Source organism: Temnothorax longispinosus, chromosome 7, assembly GCF_030848805.1.
Source record: "Temnothorax longispinosus isolate EJ_2023e chromosome 7, Tlon_JGU_v1, whole genome shotgun sequence".
In the NCBI taxonomy this organism is placed as follows: domain Eukaryota; kingdom Metazoa; phylum Arthropoda; class Insecta; order Hymenoptera; family Formicidae; genus Temnothorax; species Temnothorax longispinosus.
Window position 1 is genome coordinate 5312186 of NC_092364.1, and position 21327 is coordinate 5333512.

The 21327-nt window shown below is 38.6% G+C and overlaps 2 protein-coding genes across 11 annotated transcripts in view; one reads left to right on the plus strand and one right to left on the minus strand.

Moving 5' to 3' along the window:
• Nucleotides 1-4882, plus strand: part of LOC139815637 (uncharacterized) — a 148248-nt gene extending 143366 nt beyond the window's left edge. For all 9 annotated transcript variants that reach the window (XM_071782679.1, XM_071782676.1, XM_071782677.1 and 6 more), the window contains one exon: nt 1683-4882. In XM_071782679.1, the coding sequence (XP_071638780.1) occupies nt 1683-1754 (72 nt within the window). In that variant the 3' untranslated portion in view covers nt 1755-4882. The remainder of the gene's footprint in view (nt 1-1682) is intronic.
• Nucleotides 4883-5429: 547 nt separating this feature from the next.
• The window catches only part of LOC139815636 (uncharacterized), a 56313-nt gene continuing 40415 nt past the window's right edge, over nt 5430-21327 (minus strand). The window contains exons 3-27 of one of the 2 annotated variants that reach the window (XM_071782669.1): nt 20773-20817; nt 19848-20069; nt 19219-19281; nt 15370-15609; nt 15012-15173; nt 14615-14741; nt 14148-14297; nt 13881-14057; nt 13457-13621; nt 13005-13354; nt 12562-12811; nt 11972-12165; nt 11666-11872; nt 11427-11532; nt 10608-11152; nt 10277-10475; nt 9846-10045; nt 9671-9770; nt 9126-9311; nt 8720-9012; nt 8400-8487; nt 8108-8278; nt 7789-7974; nt 7184-7476; nt 5430-6769 (exon numbers count right to left, since the gene is read on the minus strand). In XM_071782669.1, the coding sequence (XP_071638770.1) occupies nt 6275-6769; nt 7184-7476; nt 7789-7974; nt 8108-8278; nt 8400-8487; nt 8720-9012; nt 9126-9311; nt 9671-9770; nt 9846-10045; nt 10277-10475; nt 10608-11152; nt 11427-11532; nt 11666-11872; nt 11972-12165; nt 12562-12811; nt 13005-13354; nt 13457-13621; nt 13881-14057; nt 14148-14297; nt 14615-14741; nt 15012-15173; nt 15370-15609; nt 19219-19281; nt 19848-20069; nt 20773-20817 (5214 nt within the window). In that variant the 3' untranslated portion in view covers nt 5430-6274. Of the gene's footprint in view, nt 6770-7183; nt 7477-7788; nt 7975-8107; nt 8279-8399; nt 8488-8719; nt 9013-9125; nt 9312-9670; nt 9771-9845; nt 10046-10276; nt 10476-10607; nt 11153-11426; nt 11533-11665; nt 11873-11971; nt 12166-12561; nt 12812-13004; nt 13355-13456; nt 13622-13880; nt 14058-14147; nt 14298-14614; nt 14742-15011; nt 15174-15369; nt 15610-19218; nt 19282-19847; nt 20105-20772; nt 20818-21327 lie in introns of those variants that run through there. The other variant, XM_071782670.1, reaches the window with a different exon arrangement.

Here is a 21327-nt window from a genome sequence, read left to right on the forward strand (position 1 = left end):
TCTAAATTTAAAGTTATACGATTTTCTAAATGTTCTATATATCGAGTACGTCATAGTTACTTGTAAGGAAACTCGATTGGAAATTTAGAATTTTGTTTTGCAATTTTTTAAAAATTTAAAATAAATCAGGTTTTTGATATGTAACGCACTGATAACCGCGTTGTTACTCTCAAGGCCAAATCACGATTGTTTGTCATTAATTTAGAGTCAATTTTTCAAGTTTCAACATATAATATACTTGCTTATAAAATAAGCTTACAAAACAGAAATTTTTTTAGCAGCGATAGTTTGTGTAATTTACGTATCGAGTGCATTAATCGAGAGCATTAATCGCGTACCGAGCAAAAAAATAAAATTTATTTCAATCTAGATAATAATATGTATCTCTAATGATAATATCTGTTATTAATATACATGTTAAAAATTTTTTTATCCACGTATCAGAAATATGAAACAAAAATTGGAGAGTACAACAATTGTTGTTCTATTGAATCTATTCTATAAAAATGAGGAAGTCTTTTGAGTTACGCTCGTACCGATCGTGAAGTAAGAAGTATTCAATTGGCAAATTAAAGGCGGAGTATTCCGTTTGAAAGATTTTGCAGTAGCGATCATTGTGCATTGAGATATTGGATGTGTAGTTGCTATGTGGCTTCAGATTTCTGTTCTTTAAGTTTGTCAGGGCGAAATATTGTTTGGACATATAGCTATTGAAAGGATTCGCGCATCTGATTAACAAAGACACTGGATTTCAAATGCGTGGATCCTTGCAATCTTAAATTCTAAATAATTCTTCCATAAAAATGTATACGCGGCTACTAAATATACGAGACACGGCTGCACCATTAATGCTGCTATTTAAAAATATATCTTAGATTAATGTTCGAATCTTATACGATGGAAATGTCGCAGTAGACTGCCGATCATCAAAGCGATTTCAAACCGATCGCTGGAGAAATATTTCATTGGAGAGTTCGTGCTCTCCTTATTGGACCCACTGATTCTTTGTTTCATAAATATTGGATTTGCAGAACCTTAATTTCACGGATCCTTAAAATCCTAAATCTTTGATGCTGTAAATTTTTTATTTCATTATAATAAATGAATCTAAACTTATCGTCGCGGTCGGCAGTAAATAATTAACGAAAATGATTTTTATTAGACCTAACTGGCCACATTTATTAATTGTAACATTCACAATGTTTCGACCATTGATTGTATTATAATTGGTTTAATATTATAAATTCCTGGATCTTTGATTTAAAAAATTATTAAAGAAATTAGTTTTGTGTTCAGTGCCATACAATTTTTTATCATTTTTTGGTATTGTAAATTCTTCGTTTTACTAATTCTTTATTTAACAAATCTCCAAATTTCCAGTCTCGTAGACTTTCACGGATTCAATTTTATTAAACGATTTCTGGTCCTATAGTGTCTGGTTTCATTATTAATTTTATTATTTAATTGAACTTATAAATTTTTAGGATATCAAAGACAAAGGTACTTCAGTATCAGAATCAGAGATTTAAATTTTAGTACGAAAAAACTGATTTTTTTAATATCTTGTAGTTTTTGCAAATATTCCGTTACTCTATAAATGTGTACTCTTCGCGATCGGTTTTGAAATCTTAGTCGATAACAGGAATCGCGAATACAATTCTAACGAAATCTTTTGATTTCAGATTACTATGGAGGAGGCACGAGGTGATCCGACGAAATCGTCGTTGCTGCAGAAGCTGCTACAGTCCGAGTGACTGCGGGCCACCATCCCGTCATGCAGTAAAGAGTTATATGTAATATATTTTTGAGTGTGCGGAGAGCGGAACGGAGATATATAGGACGTAAAAAACGCGGAAAGAGAGCGAGGGTGTGAAAGGGAGAAAATGCGCGAGAGATAGAGAAAAAGTAAGAGAAAGAGAGTTATAAAATGCATATACACTTATACGTAATGGATACTATTGTATTATATGTAACGTCACACACGGAGTCAGTATTCATATACGTATCACCAAATACAATGCAAAACTAGCGCGCGGTGCTCTCTAGAATGTTGCCCGTCGATCAGTCGAGGAAAAAGAGACGAGAGAACGAGAGAGAGAGAAAAAAGTGAGAGATAGAAAGATATAAATAGAGGGAAAAAATGAGATAGAAAGATAAAAATAGAAAGAAAAAGAGAGATAGAAAAAAAGAGGGAAACGGCAGGACCTATTCCCTTTTTTTTGTTGTTTTTCGAACCTGAAGGACCAAAAGTTTCCGTTTCTGTTTGGCTGTGTCGAGATTTGTTGGCTGACAATGAGTGATACGCGGTGTTCGCCAGGAGTAACGAAGTCGCGGCATATCGCGACACGGAAGAGAATCGATTCGCGGCGTTCGTTCCCGTCGCTTTTTATGATTTTTATCGATTGTTTATTTTTTCTTGTTTGTCTTGATTGAGGAAAGTCTTTCTCTCTCGTCGAGCTCTCGTCTCGGCTTCGGATGATCGCAGATACATGTCGCCATCGTATACCGGGATAACGATCACAGGCATACGATGAATCCACATCCGCATTTTACCTGTCGATACGTGTGTATATGTGTGTGTCTGTTAATGTTTGCGTGCGTGTGTGGCTGTGTGTGTATTGCGTTCTCCGTCAGTATTGTATTTGGTATATCACAAGAGCGGGGAAAAAAAGGAGAGGAAACTATATATAGGTACCTCAAAAAAGGTATACTTTACTATACCACTGGCTGTTGAAGATATAGATACTATTTATAGGATTTAATTATTCTATACACAGAGGAAAAAAAGAAAGAAATAGAGCACTCTATTCACGTATATTCTCCTTAATTTAACATCCTTTTTCGACTATTACATTTATGGATAATATATTTGTGATTGTAAGAATCTGCAACCAAAATGTGACAAAGAATACTTGTTGTTGTTAATATGATTATAACTATTATTATATTGTAATAACTATTAATTATTTTATTTTATTTTATTATTATATTATTAATATTATTATTATTATTATTATTATCGACATTATTATTATCACTATTACAAATATTCTTGTTGCAATTGCTATATTATTATAGTAATAAGAATAATTATTATATTATTTTATTATATATATATTATATATATATCAATATTGATATTATTGAACACTTGGAATATGCATATTTCTATTCAATAGTAAGAGTACCTTTATATAAATATAAATATATAAATATAAATATATTGTATAAATGTATATGTATATATATGTATAGTGGGTTTATGTACGCGTTATATATAAATAATAGATGCGGACATTATTTATGTATAATCGATATATAAATTGACGTATATTTATATATCTATACATGCGAGATGGAGAAAGAAAGAAGAAAAAAAAGGAAATCGATCTTCTATTTTGCATAGCTCGGTAATGATTCTCTTTTGGGTCTTAGATGCACACTAAATTACTTCTAAATGAACATCTGTTGTTATATAAATGAGAAAAGAGGAAATCTAATTACACCTACACGTGTATATGCACACGATGCTATGCGCGCGCGCGTATGTGTGTGTATACGCGTGTACACATACATATGAAAGAAATCTCACGCAAGTGTCTTATTTTTCCAGGAAGTTCACCACTTACGAAAAGTTGGAAGAAATCGCTACTAGAGGTTTTTGGATGCGTGTGACGACTGACGATAACGATGTACTCTCGGGGAGAAGGGGGAGGGGGGGGTATACGCGAATGGAACGACGTCGGCGAGTTTTCTTTTGCATCGACGGAATCTTGTTTTTAATTCGCCGTCTCTCTTTTCCGTTTCGTTTCGACCGTGATTTGCAAATGTGATTCGGACGGACGCGCTCGTGGCAATTCTAGTGTTATTTGGCGTGTATTATATTTATATTTGTTATGCGTTCGTCTTCTGTTTTTTTTAAATTTTAAATTTCGAAAGTCTTTTTTTATCGAAGGGAAAAGGGATTCGCGTGTTTTGAATTTTTTTTTAAATTATTTGACGAAAATTAGCTTGTATCGTATCGTTTAGTATTTCGAGTCATTTCGTGATATAATAAAGATATCGGATTTGTTTGTTGAGTGTGTCTAGTGAAAAAATTGATAGTCACTTACACGTGCGTCGTTGTTTTGCTTTCGTTGTTTCTTGATATTTTGTACAGCATGAAATACGGTTTTGTCCGTGGCGCGAGGGAAACAAGTACGACGACGACGACGGTAATGATAATGATGATGGTAATGATGATAAGGATGATAACGATGAGATGTTGATACTGTGATGACATTAAATACTTGGCCTGCTCGTCCCCTGTTGCTTTTTCTTCCAATCGAAAGCAGTTACAAAGTTGTAATCTCCGTAAAAGAAAAAGAGAAAAAAACACAACCGTGAGGTACTCTGAATATGTACACGTACATACATAGGCATGTACTCGCCTGTGAACGCGGATACGTATATTACGCGTACGAGAGAGACAGTGAGAAAAAGAGGGTGAAAGAGAGAAAGAGCGTGAGAGAGAAAGAAAGAGAAAAAAAGAACGAGATTAGTACGCACGTACATGTTTGTGTATGTCCGCGCGTGTGCGTGCTTATGTCAGGGTGCGAGATGGAAGCGTTGTGTGGTGTTAGGCGTGCGGTATGTATGCGTGCGTATGTGTGTGTGTGCGTGTGGAGACGTGCGTTGTTCGTAGGCACGCTCGTACGCGGGTGTGCGTAGCAAATTACGTCATATAGATAGATCATATGTGCTTTCTAATGATGAATAATTTTATAAATATAAATATAATATCGATCTCTCACCGTGTACGTTCATTTCGTACGACGAGCTTGTATGTGAACTTCGCGTGTCCTGGAAGGCCCGTTCGCCTTTTATTAAACTGTCAAATGATTTCAGTGTTCTTGCTTTATTTAGTTTGGTTCTTTTATGCGTTCCGCGTAACACACGTAAAGCGTTTTTCCCCTGACACATTCTCCTTTTTTTTCCGATTTTATCCTCATTTATATCACTTCCAGATCTGCCTTTGCTCAAGAGCTTAGCGTGATATTATTTTTAAATGTAGCTTAAAACCAACGCAAGATATATACTCTTATTTTTTTTGTTTACCGAAAAGCAGGAATTAATTATATTAAAATCGAAATTTATTTATTTAAGAAAATAATATATTGTTTTATATCTTCCAAATGATTTCCTTTTGCGTGTTATTTTGTAGACGACGATAAGAAATAAATTGTCAAATATAAAATACTACAAATAAAACGATGAGGCTCGATCTTCTTCACTTCTATCAAACGGACAAAACTTCAAGCTACAAGTCAATTAACTATTACACGTAGCAGCGTTTTATTAATTCTTTATTGTTTATTCTCGCGTTGTGAAATTTGTAACTCGTCGAGATCTTTACGGGAAGGGAGATAAACGTTCTGGAAAGGCGTTGATTAGCTTATATAAAAGTATCTTTATTCAATGCGAGATATATAGGTAATAGTTACGACAGCGGTACAATATACATAACGTTAATTTAATTATCGTAGTGTGAATTTCTCGTAAATCGCATCGGCGAGCGCGACGTTATTGGCAGTTTTGCGATGGCCGGACGCGGTTCTTTTTCTATTTGGCATAAGGCAGTTATATGACTTCTCACGGCAGCCGACGGCGCTTTTTATCGGGCGCGCAGGAAGAGACGAGATGGGGCCGGGAGCGAGTCGTAGACCCTCCTGCACCAGGATGGGAACGAATAACAGCGGGACAAGTTCCCAGAAACGACACAAGGGTCCGAGATAAGGATTTTTAGATAAGCAGCAATCCAGGTCTTGATTCAACAGCAGCCACTTCGACAAGCAACTCTCCTTTTATTCTGTTGCAACCTCCGGGGGAGAATACACCGATAAATTGAGAAGTTTTATCAAAGTACCGTACTCAATTGCGTTTATCCAATACTTCAATGGTGCGCGACTTAAAAGGGAGACGTTTATATATACGATTTCTTTTTCAAACAGAGCATAATAGACCGGAAGATATTTGAAGAACGTCCCTTTACGACATTCTCCAGACCTATGTGTTGTCAGCGTGTTATCTCGAGCCCCTTTCCGTGCGGTTCATGAGCGTTCATCCGCGTTTCTATCCGACTTAGAGGGTCTACGAACTAAAGGGCGCCCGGCCGATATAACTTAACTAATGGAAAAAAAGAGTTTTTCTTGTTTCTTTATATACATAGGCTCGCTGCGCCCTTGCACGTCACTGATGCCGCATGTTCTGGATGTGTGCGCGATTTTTGTTGCGCCTACAAATTGTTGGGAGACTCCGTCGATCGTTCCCACTGTTTGCCGCGCACGCGGCCTCTCCTGCGGTACTGATAGGGTACGCGTTGCCTCTCTCTGTTGGGATATCTTCCCCGGCTGGGCGGTACCCTGGAGGACTCGTAGTCGGGTAGATTGCGGGGTGGCGGTGGCGGTGCCGGCGGAGCAACGCCCCAATTATTGGGGGCTCGCTCGTTGTTGGACGTGAAGGGTTTCAGGACCTCGGTGACCCGTCGACGGAGGCATACGGCGCATCGACTCACTCGGGACGTATGGTCGGCTTTGAGCGTTTGCTGCAGCGGCTTGCGGAACATGTCTTCGTCGTGAATGGTCGCCAGCCAGTACGATGTCGCCGTGGCGAAGTAGTTGCAAGAGCCGAGGCCGCGGCACTCGATAAACGGCCTAACGCGGAACTCCTCCAAGCAGGAGCCAGGCGAGACTAAAGACTGGCCGCCACCATCCGCGCCTGCATCTCTATGCTGTAATTTTGTAAGGCGTAATTAAATATGTTATACCAGTTATACTTACAGCTGACAATAATTTAATATTATATAATTTTGGTAAGCAGCAATTTGATGTTTGTTTGTTATAAAACTTGCACAATTATTGTTAATGAGTAAAAGATCTAAATAAGGAGGTTGTTTCTAATAATCGAAAGAAAACCAATTAATTTTAATAACAAAACTAAATAAAAATGTGTATTTTTTGCAATTTTAAAAAATATAATAAATTGCATTAAGAAATTTTCCTGATAAAATCCGTTTTAAAAAATGCATGAATTAGCTAATACACATTGAAATGATCTTTAATATTGGCTCAAATTATTTCATTTTTTATTGAAATGTAATTGAATCTGTATCGAGATCAGTATAATGTTTAACAATCGATCTTACCATGAGGAAACTGTATCCAACCCAGATTTCCTCCCAGCCACCCGGACACTCGGGTATTGCCATGGATTGACTGTGAACAGCTATTACCCTAGTCGGCGCTTCGCACACGGAACATCTCGATATGTATCTACCAACTTCCGGAGCTGGTATTGGTGTCATCATCATCGGCATAGGCTCGGTTGTGCTGAGCCAGTAACTGTAGTCGTTACGATTGGCATAATCGCACACGTTGTTCAGATTGCAGAACAGGAAGGGCATAGTGGAGAACTTCTTAATGCAACTGCCAGCAGCGCCTGTGAATTGTTATTTACTTGCAATATAGTCTATTATAAATTGCATTATACTTTTGTTAAAGATATTATTCAAATTATGTGTATATCTTCGTAATATGAAGTTTTAACAATTGCTTTGAATTGCTTATTTTGTATTAAGAACTTTTCCATTAATATTTACATTAAAATTTCGTTGTATTTTATAAGTAACAGTATTTATATAAAAGATGTTATATTATTTTTATTTAAAAAAATATCTATAAGGTGTTAGCAACTTATTAAATTTTTCAATCAATACATCATCTATATAGAAAATATGTTAATATTGCTTACCAAGATCCTGTGCGTAGGGTCGTCCATTACCCATCGTGTGTAACAGCGAAAATCCTTCCCAGATTTTCACGGTATTCCTTGGACAGGTCGGTATCATCTCGGTTTGCGAGTGACGAGCAAAGTAGAATCCTCTGTCTCTCGGACCAATTCCATTTGCTGCAGGTATTCCAGGAGCGCCACGGAAACCTACGAGAGAAATTGTTTCAATTTAATGCATGGTCAAAACAATTGATGTAAATACGTCGTAACAACGTATCGTTTCAATTTGAGAATGAAAATTATCGTGTTGACATTTAATGTGAAATACGTATGGTTATACCTGGTTGTCCTTGTCGTCCGGTTGCTCCGGGAGGCCCTTGATATCCGGAAGGTCCATCTTTACCATCTGGTCCTTGCGGTCCAGAAATTCCAATCATACCTGTTTCACCCTGTCGTCCCGGTAAGCCGTCCTTGCCAGGCTCACCCATCATTCCCTGCAGTCCAGGGAAACCTGCGTATTCATGCGGTATTATATTTCCATTCAATAAAATATATATGTGTGTGTGTGTGTGTGTGTGTGTGTGTGTATACAGCTTTGGTTTTATTTGTATAAAATGAAATATATATAACACCTGGTAATCCGGGTACTCCTGTATCACCGGGGAGTCCTCGTCTCGGGAATGGCGGGAAAGGATTCATGCCAGGGTCTCCTTTCGGTCCCTATCACGAGCAAAGTATATTTAAGGTAACTTCATTCGCTTTATCCTTGTTCCTTAATTTTATGTTTCGATAATGTAAACTGTTGTTTTATTATAATGAAATTTAAAAAAAATCTGTAAGGAGATTTCTAATATTAAAAATAAAAGCGTAAGAAGAAGCAAATAAATCAACGGATGTAATACTTAAATTGCCGATACCGTAATTGCCAAGAATTATAATTCGAGAATCTCACCTGTGGTCCTTCAGGCCCAGGCAGCCCACGTAGACCAGGTTCACCCGTATCTCCCCTTTCTCCTTTCGGTCCTGGCAATCCGTCAAAACCAGCCAGACCAGAGTCACCTTTCAGTCCCTTCGGTCCAACTCGACCATCAAATCCGGGCAATCCAGGTTCGCCGGGTTGTCCTTTCCTACTGCCCGCAGATATTCCTGGTTCTCCGCGGTAACCCTTCGGCCCAGGTGCTCCGGGAAAACCTTGCAATCCTTCCAAACCTGGCATACCCGGTTGGCCGACGAATCCTCGCAGACCTGATCAAAACGTGCAATAATAAAAATTAATTAATGTTAATTGTTTTATTTTGTCCTATTATCATTTAATTAACTTTAAAGAGAAATTGATTAAATATAATAACGGTTGTTACCTGGTTCTCCGACTATTCCTTTATGACCGCGAAGGCTGTGGCCTATATCGCCAGAGATTCCTTTAGGTCCGTTCGGGCCATATTCACCAGGAGCTCCCTTTTGTCCTGGACGTCCTGGAATACCAGGCCTACCATCGAGACCAGCGCGACCAGGCTCACCAGGTTCAGCGAATTCACCAGGTAATCCTATTGCAAACAAAAAAGAATTTAATATTAACTGAGATAAAATGTCAAGTCTTCAGATATCTAGATTAAAACAGAAAGAAGATATTTTTAGATTTTTATTGATAAAATTTATATCATAACATTAATAAAACATATGACAATTTCTTAAATTACGAACTATTATTAAAAAGATTTATCGTATATTCCGTGGTATGATAATTTCTAACGTGTCAAATGTAAAGATTAAAAATTGTAAATATTAAAGAAAAATAAGGAACTATGTCGTGTGTGCACACGCAATTTCAATAAGTTCATACCACACTGCAAGAGTTTGCAATTAAACATATCTTATATATATTATTGTATATTTTTATATATACCTGGAGCTCCGCGAGGTCCTTGATCACCCGGCAGACCAGGAAAACCGGGTAATCCTTGGAAACCGACCGGACCCGGATATCCTTTGTCTCCTATTTGACCCTGTAATGCGACGAATAAATAATTTCATCCGAAGTTCAAGAATTGAAATATCCAAATTAGATGTCATTCATTTACCTTACGACCGCCCACGCCGTTATATCCTGGTTCACCTAATTGTCCTTTCATACCGGCGAAACCATCATGGCCACGATTACCAGAATCACCCTTCATCGCGAACGCGTAAGATGGTAAACCAGGTTCGCCTACGTAGCCCTTCGGTCCGGGAGCACCCATAATACCCGGGGTTCCCCTCACACCTGGCTCACCCGGCATTCCTGACGCAAAATGTATTGCAATTATTTGTAATTTGTTAACGAAATTACTGATGCAACGTTTTATTTTCTTTCATTATAAACTACAAAAGTCTGCAATGTATAATTTTATTAAATATTAAAAGATATAAATCGATGAAAGAAATTAAACGTTGATTACACATAAAATACAAAGGTATCAAGATGTGCAATTAAATTAAATAAAGACGAATAAATACTGATTATCATATTTACCTGGTCTGCCCATTATGCCCGGATCACCGTCGAGGCCAGGCTTTCCTTTCAAACCGTCAAATCCGGATGGTCCAATTGGGCCTCTTTCACCTTTCACACCGTATCTACCGGGTATTCCGGGTGCACCTGGTCTCCCCGGGAAACCTTGCTCACCTCGTTCGCCTTTTAATCCATCAGGACCCATGTCACCAATTTCCCCCTATTAAATAAATAAGAAAATTAAAGTATCGTATAATACGTTGTTGTGTAACGTGTAATACGTTTTTGTACATCTGAAAAATAAGTATTTTATTCTGAAAGCAATTTCTTGATAAAAATAAGATGCACTTACCTTTGATCCTCCGACACCAGGGTATCCGTCCAATCCGGGTTCACCTTTCTGCCCTGGCAGGCCATTGAAACCGTCAGTGGACAATCCCGGTTCTCCCGGTAAACCGGGCCGTCCGTCGAATCCAGCCAGACCGGGCGGTCCGAGCTCTCCCATAAAACCAGGTTCACCCACGTCACCTTGAGGACCGCTGAAGGAGTTTTCGCCAGGGATCCCCGCTAATCCTTCGAGACCGGCATCACCGGTGATACCTTTGAATCCAGGTGGCCCTGTCACTCCCGGGAAACCGGGGGCTCCCGCGTCTCCGATCTCTCCTTTAGGACCGGATATTCCGTCTATACCGTCGAAACCGGGCCAACCGCGTGGTCCCGGATCGCCACTCTCGCCGACGTCTCCCTTTTCTCCTGGAGCACCCGGTAGTCCTTGCCTACCGTGCATCCCTTGGTATCCCTGAGGTCCCGCGTCGCCGTCGTCACCACGTCGTCCGATAAAACCGATTTCTCCTTTCAAGCCCTTCATTCCGTCAAAGCCGGAAGGACCGTCAGGGCCTTAAAACATATTTGCCATTAATCTTTTTTCTCATTTCTAAAACAAAGATTAAAGATTGATGCTACGGCGTGAAGAACAGCTTATCCAAAACGGCCGAATCATTATGTAAACATAGAATAATAAATGTCTACAACGATGAATCGGATTAAAAGATGGAAGTAGATTTAATTTCCGATCCAATTAATTTAATTTTATTTAATCTAATTCATCTCCATAGAATGACATGCTCGTTTTAAAATGTAAACGTTATTAGTTTTTTCGGTATATACTTACCGCGGCTTCCGACGTCTCCGATTCTTCCGGGCATTCCAGGCTGGCCAGGTATTCCCGGAAATCCGCGATCACCTTGTATACTGTCTCCACGTTGACCTTTGGCTCCCTAAATCCGCCAAATTTATTGCTTTAATATAAATCATTCGTAGATATTTTTATTAAAAAAAAGCATTTTTTCCACAGACGTTAACTAACTCAAAGCGATTTTCATAGAAATCCATGAATAAGATTATACTCACTTGAAGTCCAGGCAATCCTTCGTAACCGAACGCTCCTTTAGCTCCTTTGACGCCTTTCAAACCGTCCTCTCCCGGTCGGCCGGGCAATCCTTGTGGACCAGGATCACCGATGTCACCCTTTGGACCGTACCATCCGCGTTCTCCAATTTCGCCATATGTTAAGTTTGAGCCCGGATCTCCTCGTTCACCTTTGTTGCCGACGCGACCCTGTAATATGTGAATAAGAATTTAATGACTAATATAATAATTAAAATCAATTTTTATTTAACTGCCAAAATAGAAATTATTCGCATTCAGTTTACTTACCGGGAAACCTACTGGCCCCTGTGATCCAGGTGAGCCTGATGTGCCTCGAGGTCCCTGGTCTCCTGGCATGCCAGGATATCCTTTCAAACCGATAGCACCTTGAAGCGAAAGTCCTGGAGAACCAGGTTCACCAGGCAATCCTGGTAGACCTTCGTCGCCAGGACGTCCTTGGAAACCTTTGAAACCAAATTCACCTACGAGAATATCGAAATTAGTTAGTCTCATTTTTAAATTTCTTTGCAGTCAAAATACGAAATTTTATGTTTCTGCAAATTATAATATATTTATATATAAGAGTGTTATATATATAATTATATGATAAAAATAAATATAAATTATAATATGTAGGTATAATTATATTATAATTTATATATTTTTCAAAAGAAAAACTGTTTTAGACAATCAATAGCCAACTAAAGAATTCATATAATGTTATCTGATTATCTCATATTTATTCGACTTTTTTATTAAAAGGTTTTATTAATATTTATATTCTAAAATTTTTATTAATATTACATTTTAAAGAGATAATTTTTTTACAGATTTTTATTTAACATGCATATATTTAGGAAATTTTCAAGTTAACGTACCGGGCTCTCCTCTGACACCTTTGTAACCCTTGTCACCCTGTACATCTGTGATGTATTCCGCGGATGTACCAGGTTCTCCTTTGTTACCCTTATCTCCTTGAATTCCTTTGATTCCCGGTTGTCCCGGATATCCTGGATCTCCGCGCAAGAACTCAATTGGTATCGAGGCGTCCTCACCTTTCTCGCCAGGAATGCCATCCCATCCTGGCGAGCCGTCTCTTCCCGACAATCCCGGAAGACCATGTTCACCCTAAAGATTGAAAAATATTCAGATTAATAGAAGGAATAAAAATCAAATTTTTAAAAATAATAATTAAGCAGTTATAAATGTGGGATTGAAAATAATCTTATAATTAACTATTAAATTATTATATTCTATAAAATGTTTAATAAATTTTATTGTGTAAAAATAATTATGTCTGTAAAAGTAAAAGAAAAAGTACCTTGTCTCCTTTTGGTCCCGGTACGCCTGTGTCACCAATGGGCCCCGGTTGTCCCCGTATACCTCTGATTCCCTCAGGCCCAGGCATGCCTTTCTCACCGATATCGCCCGGCGGACTCACGACTTTCTCGCCAGGCGGGAAAAATATTCTTCCCTGTTCTCCTTTGGGTCCTTCAACTCCCGCAATACCAGGTCTTCCGTTATCACCTTCAAGCCCCGCCGGTCCTTGCGGACCTCTCTTTCCTTGTATTCCCTTGAATCCTCGTGGACCGGGTAGACCAGGGAATCCCGAAGCTCCCGGATATCCGTCCAAACCAGACTCACCGCGTTCTCCCTTGTCCCCGAGCAGACCTGTGCAATGATTAAAACAAAACGGGGATACCTTAATTCACCGTTCAAATGTCTCTTTCTAATTGTAAGTATTCTTTATTATAAGTTGTAATTAATTTTTACCTGGGGCACATACGCCGCAATCGTCTCCTCGAATACCCTTGGTACCTTTAGAGCCAGCAAAGCCAGGCCAGCCGTCGGGACCAGAAATACCAGGTATTCCGGGTAGACCCCGTTCTCCGTCTGGCCCACGAATTCTTATTCCTTTTCCAGGAAAACCTTTCTCTCCTGTTTAGCAATTATTATAATTATTTGTTATTAACAAAAACATTTACTATAAAATATTTACGATAAAATTATAACATTAGAATAATAAATAGACTTCACAATAAAATAAATAAATAAAATAAATAAAGTTCATTTCGCATATTCTATTCATTCTCATAAATTTTAAATAGAGTTCTTACAATTAGAGTATAAAATATAAATCTATTTGATGACTGTAGAATTTTAATACTTTTTCGATTAAAATCAATTTTTATTTTACCTGGAGGACCAGGATCACCGCGATCGCCAGGTGGGCCCAACAATCCTGGAAAACCTGGTTGACCGTCTGGTCCCGACGGTCCAGTTATCGTTACCCCCGGGAATCCTTTGGCCCCCAGAATTCCGGGTAAACCGGGTAATCCGGAAGATCCTTGAGGTCCCATAGGTCCTGGTAAGCCTGAAATAATTCATAAATCGTTAATTATTATTTATGACATTTCGTATAAGATGATTAATTATCGATATAGAAAGCAATATATAAATGTACCATCATCTCCTTGTTCTCCTTTTATGGATGAGCCCTTCGCTCCCGCCAGACCAGGAGTACCCGGAGGCCCTGGTGGTCCTGGCGGCCCTATAAATCCGACTTTTCCTTGCAGACCCGGTATTCCCGATTCGCCTGGTTCACCAGGCGGGCCTGTAAAAAAAATTTGTTTAAATGTGTTATCAAATTGCGCACTCGGTGATTACTGTGTTTGCTGGATAAGTAATTATACTATTATATCTTTAACAAATAAAAAATTAATATTGATATTACATGCAGCACATAATATTAAAAAAAGAAACCCCCCACTGGAAGTTACTTATGCTTAGAAAAAAACATTTTAACAAATTGCGCACTCGGTGATTACTGTGTTTGCTGGGTATTAATATGTACTGACATGGATAATTAATAAATATTCAAATATTTTCGTGAAAGAGAGAATAATATCTATATATTGAATGTATACTGACCAAGATCTCCTTGGATCCCGATATTTCCGGCAATTATCTCATCAAGTTCTGGAATGTATCGTCCAGGTTCTCCCTCAGCTCCCTGTCTACCAGGTGGACCGCGATTTCCCTCTTCTCCTGGCTCTCCCTTTATGGAAACATTAAATAACGCGATACGTCTAATACTGCCACACACTTTATAAATATTAATCGATTCATTAATAATTTGACTCCATTTACCAAAAATATTACGATGACCGTTGATAATTTTAAATGATAAACAATTAAGAATAAAAAATTGTGGCGCATAAAATGTGGCGATTACCAAAATATTTAACGCACAAATTAACAAAAAGATTTCATCTACCAGAAATTATTCAAAGCAGCCATGGGGATGTGTGCCTATCATTTTACTTACATCATCTCCATCCCGACCAGGCAATCCAGCGAATCCTGGAGCTCCTTTTTCTCCCTTCTCACCAGCTGGGCCCGGTGGGCCGTCGACACCCTGTTTACCTCTCGGCCCATCGTCACCTTGTTCACCTTTCACACCTTTGATACCCAAGAAACCTGGTCGACCCTAAGTAAGAATTGTGTTCTATTTAAATGCTACAATATATTTAACTAAAATATTTCTATAATTATATAATTTACGTCACAAGCATAACTTTTGATTTCTTATAAATGATATATTTTTTTGTAACGTAATTTTTTTATAGAATTTATATTATTTCGAATGTTATTTATGCTGGTATTTATTGGTATAGCATAATTACTTGTGGACCCCTGGCGCCCAGCTCTCCCTTGCGACCTCGATCACCATAGGTGCCCTTCATGCCTTTTGGCCCCTGCGGTCCTTTGGTGGCCGTCGAGTTTTCCGGTTTCTTATATTCGTCCTTACCCGGTGCTCCAGGCTCTCCCCTGTCTCCCTGCTCGCCAAGTTGACCCTTCACACCGTACACGGTGTCGCCGCGCTCACCTTGCATACCTGGCAAGCCAGGAGAACCTGGCAAACCCTAGGAGAATACAGAGATCTTTTTTTCTTTTCACCGCTTAATTGATGTAATTTATTAATTCGCTTCATTAATGTGTTTCATTAATGTAATTCGTGTTTATCTTACGAATTTGTCTTTAATAAATACATTCATAGCGTTACTTTATGAAAGCTATATTTTAACATTGTTATTTTTTAACTTTAATGGAATATGTCGAAGTATATTCCAATGTCTTTATATTGTTAAAGAATATGTTCAAATAAACATATATGTTTAAATGTATCAAGTCTTCTCTCCCTCTCAGATTAGTTACCGTACACCGAGATGTTTGAAACTACCAGTTTCTCGTTTAGCTAATCAAGCCTAAACTCGTCAAAAGACTTGTAATCGAGCGATCATGCGCGATACCCTCGAGACACCCGGTATACCTTGATGTAGTTCTGCCTATATGTTGCCGTACGCATTACGCTGAAGTTACATCTAGCGTGGCAGAGCGTAAGTGCATGTATTATGAGTCCATTATAATGCTAATTTAAGTGCACGTCCCGGTCCATCCCTGTTTATTTTTACTCCGAGCGAAATGGAGCTACTAGACGCGGGCTTTGCGAGATTATTTCGATCGAGGCAAAGCATCACATTTCGCTTTTATTAACGTAACGGTTGATTGGATCTGGGAATTTCTAATTATTATTATTGCACGCGACAAGAAAGAAGAAAGAAAAAAAGAAAGAAAGAATAGACAGAAAGATGAAATGGTTATGTGATTTCTGCCCAGTGCTCTGAATGTCAACGTGAAGAAATTCAAGCAAGCACGGGTAAACGGCGGGAGTAACTATGACTCTCATTATAGTAGCCAAATGCCTCGTCATCTAATTAGTGACGCGCATGAATGGATTAACGAGATTCCCACTGTCCCTATCTACTATCTAGCGAAACCACTGCCAAGGGAACGAGCTTGGAAAAATTAGCGGGGAAAGAAGACCCTGTTGAGCTTGAGTCTAGTCTGGGAAATGTTGTCCCATGATAAAAATTAGTTTATAATTAGATCATTTCCTTTCGATTATTACACAGGAATTTCTATCGTTATAAATTGCTTTACTTATATAATTACTAATTTAGATTTTATTCTGCGATATAAAATTCATTTTGATTTTATAATTATATTCGGAGCATTTTAACTAATATGCACGATTATATAATGAAGTTTACTTATGTAATTAGACAGAATACAACTCTGGAAAATTTGTTTTATCCCGCAATAAATTCTTATTAAATAAAAAATGGGGAATTATATCGACATATCAAAATTATCGCGAGACGCATTCGATTTTCGTTTTCGAGAAAGGGTAGAAATTCGTTAGCGCAATTTGTCGAATTAACTGTCGATCCGCCCGCCGTTTATACGCGAGAAAAGGTGCCGACTCGAGATTCGTGCCATCGCCATTAAAAAATTACCCATGCAATTGTGCAGCGCGCACGATTAACGCATTGTCAATGAGGAAACCGGTTTTCGGTAGCCAATTGTGTCTTCCTTAATGGCGCGAGCGACGTAGCCGACTTTTAGCAACGAGGGTCAAGAAGAGAGAGAGAGAGCCCGGGCTCGTCGGGTTTCTCAGAAGCCGTTGGTCGCCGGGCTAAAATCTTCCCTTCGTCATCTCGTGCGAAGAGACGGCTCTCGCGCTATCAGCGACAGTCGTGTCAGCAGATAGCAGCTGATGACGGACGCGACGCCTCGGATTTCAACGTTTCGTATTTAGCGATTAAGTACGAAGTCCTAGTGCATTTCAATACTTTCTTTCCTTCATTCTTTTCGCGCGTCCGCGTTAGTACCGCCCTCGAGCCGGGGCGATTAAGATTACCTCTGCAAAATCGTAACGAAGAGATAGCTTCTTTTTTGCACTGAACGCCGAAGAAAGATAAATTTTTAATGCAAAAACGACACATACACGAAATTGACACATCATATGTATATTAAATCAATTTAAATAATTTTCTCTAAAACAAAAAAATGGATATATGCAGAAGTTTTGCGCGCAGTGCAAAAAAGGAGCTATTTCTTTTTTGCACTGCGCGCCTCGATAAAAGATATTAAAGAAGAAAGATGAACTTTTGATGCAAAAACGATATATACATGAAATTGACACACGTTATACGTAAACTAATTTTTTCTAAAATGAAAGAATCGATATGAATTAACCAACGACGATAGGCACTTTTCCTAAAACTCGAGCAATTTGTCACACATCGAGGAATCTCTTACTTTCGCGATCCTTCGTTAGCGAAGCCATGAATCTCCCGCGAGAGGAGTTTATCGCTCCGTTCGCTAATTAGTTGCGTCAAGTAAATTGCAAGCGAGAAGAAAAGCTTCGCTTCCTGCGCGAAAGTAGCTGATAAGTAGCGGCTGTATCGCTAGTGAGTACACTCGTGCAGGGAAACGTTAAACCTTCGCTTCCAGCAAAAAAAGGGTTTCTTCGTGCCCCTCGGGGGAATACGTGTAACATCGCGCACGTAATTCAACCTTACGGGCGTAACTCGGAATACTGCGGATACAAGTGGCGCAGATAACTTTCGGGCGGCCATCGCGCGTCTACTCTATGCGCTTTAAGAATCTCGTAAAGTTCCATCGTCTAGTTTATACCGAACTGAAATACTTTGCGACATACGTTGCATTACCATATCGTGCCGTATCGCGCGCGGTTGTAGTTTAGGAGAGAAACGGCGACCTATATTCTCTCTAGATTGCAAACTCGCCATTTCCTCTTTTTCTTTTTTTCAACGAATATGTTTCCGTATTTTTAATTTAATTAATTTTTTTCTTAATTTAAGTTTACTTCTTTACACTAATCTTCAATGGACATTTGCAGCCTTTTAATATAACGTACATTTATTTAAAACTTTTAAATTTATTCTAGTATCTCAGTGATTATTTCTAGATTTCTAAAATAAAATAAAACAAGATAAAGAAGCTTATTAGCGACAAGATAATTAAATTACAATTGACAAATAAATGCGCAATTTTCTACTCTTATTATTCAATTCTCTTTTCTTCTAGCTAATACTCTCTTAGAAACAATTGTCCACTCTGTTGTATGGTCGAAACACAAGAATTACGTACTTCTCTTTCAGAGCGTGAGCATTTATTTCGGTATCGCGCATTTTCACCCAAGGCCTCAACGTGCATTCGCGTTCGCGTTCAGAGGTGACTTTTTAACTCGGCGGCGTAAGAGGATTCCTCGGAGGTGCTTATCGCGCGATATCGCGAGGCGCGCGCGGAATTCTTACGGATTCTTTCCGCTCCTTTTCCTCCTCTTTACCCGGCACCCCGTTGAATATTGCCGGGGAATACTTTTGGACCGGCAAACAATATTTCATGCGAGCAGGTGGCGTTTCGCAAAAAAGAACGAAAGCCGTCCCGAGAATCGGACTCTCGAGCTCGTCTTCTTCCTCCTCCTCCTCCTCCTCCACCTCCTCCTCCTTCTTCGCTCTTCCTCCTCCGTATCCGTTCTTCGGAGACCTACCTAAACGCTCGCGCGAGGGTTCACCGGCCCTCGAGAGTCGGCATCGATCGACCGGTGTTACGGTATCTTAAACAACCGTGGGATATACAAGCGTGCTTCTGTTATTACTTACAAAGTCGCCCGTGTCTCCTGGATAACCCATCTCGCCGGTGAGTCCCTGCGGTCCTCGATAACCCTGGAAACGCGATCACGTCTTAGTACAACCATGATTATACGAGTGGATTTAACAACGGGATTAATCCGCGTTGGTATTAAGGAGAAGCGGCATATTTATACCGCACATTTTGCCTTCTAGTATCATATACATGACGTAAAGAAATCAATTTCAGTTTCAATTATATGATGAATTTTTTATCATAAATGTAGATTGAACGTTAACGATCTAGTTTAATGGTATATTTTAATTTACAAATCAAATATGTACACAGAAATTTATGAATTTAAATAAATAGAGTACGCGCTAACAATTCAAGATTCAATTACGGCCGACAATAACAAAAAATAATTGCGTCGCACGTAAATGCGTAATAACATGTGCGACGATATAACTGTTAATTTAATTTAATTTAATTTTTAACAGGCAGCACAAACAGTGAATTCTCCTCGGCAAACTGTCACATGTGGAAATGAATAATATCCATGTTTAGATATTGAAATTTCTTGGCGGTGTAACATCAGGGTGATTTTAAACGTTATTGAATAACATGTGTATACTTCACGTTGAAATGGTGATGCTTTTACCTCCAGTCCGTCGATACCGGGCTGCCCGCGTTCTCCTTTGACACCGACCGAATTTATACCTCCATCACCAGGCTCTCCCGTAAAACCATAATCGCCTAAGGGTCCTGGTGGACCACGTGGGCCGTAAGTTCCGGGTATACCGGGTGCACCAGCACGACCGTCGGTTCCGTTGCATCCGTCCAGTCCGTCTGGACCCATCACACCGGGTATGCCGGAATTGCCCTAAGGAACGCTCGCTACAGTCCCTCTGAATAATTCTTTTGCACACAGAGGCATAATGAGAGTGAAACACGTTGGACTGAATTCAGCTCAGAAATGCAAGGAGCTTACGATTTCATTCTTTTCCTTTTCATAATACGGAAAGAAGCCAGAAGATACGGTAAGGAGAATTTTTAAATTTAAATTTTATTTACATATGGATGCGGTTGTGCAATAAGGAACCAGCGAGCCATTAGGAGCGCCAAGCGCTCCTATTTTGTCCTAATACTTTACGTGGACAGGAGGCTTTCTAAACATGCATATAAAACACGTGGAATTGCATTTAAGGAGGATTATAGCTCGCGGTCGTTATATTTGAGATAACGTTGGCGCAGAATTTTATTTCTAATGTTTCGCGAAATTTACTCCAGCGGGAAAGTATAAGGTTTTGGAGTCGGTTCCGCATTGCAGAACTGCGTCCATATTATTCTAAATTATTGGATTAGATCAGGAAAATTGCATATTATTTTAAATAAATGGTTGGATTATTTTATTTTACGTTGTTTAAAATTTATCTCTTGTGTGTGAGATAATATATAATATAATATAAAAATCTAACGTACACACATTATATGATATATGATTATTGAAAAGAAATAAAGAGAAAATAAGAGAGAAACTTTATTTCATTTACTTTGGAAGGCAATAAAATAGTTAATATACATACGGAAAGTCCTGCGACTCCCACAAATCCTTGTATACCATCATCGCCCTAAACAGAAGAAATAGAAAATAATAATTCAATAATAATTCAATTTCTTATGATTTCTAACAATTATGCTGTATGCACATTGCTGGGATATAAAAATTCACACGCTTGTAAGAAAATGGGTGAAATTAAAACGCTAATTAGTATACGTACAGAACGTTTTTACAAGTGGATGCAATAAATGCTTTATTTTTACCAAATAACATCTTAACGATATCCTAAACAATCGAGTCTAAATTTGTTAATAAATAATCAATAGAGTCAATTGTTAATAAATAATATTGATTTTTATTGCTTTATTCATTTCCACTACTGATCTATCATCATGTCGTACTTAAAATCATGCTAGTGCTAATTAATAATTATTTTCTGTTAAAGTATAAAGTAATTCAAACGTTTTCAATTATCTATTAAATAATCCGACTTATCATACTTTGTAATTAATTAATTTAAGCTTATACATTTCCAAAAGTTCAACAAAATTTCGGCGTAATAAGATGATTGATCATTGAT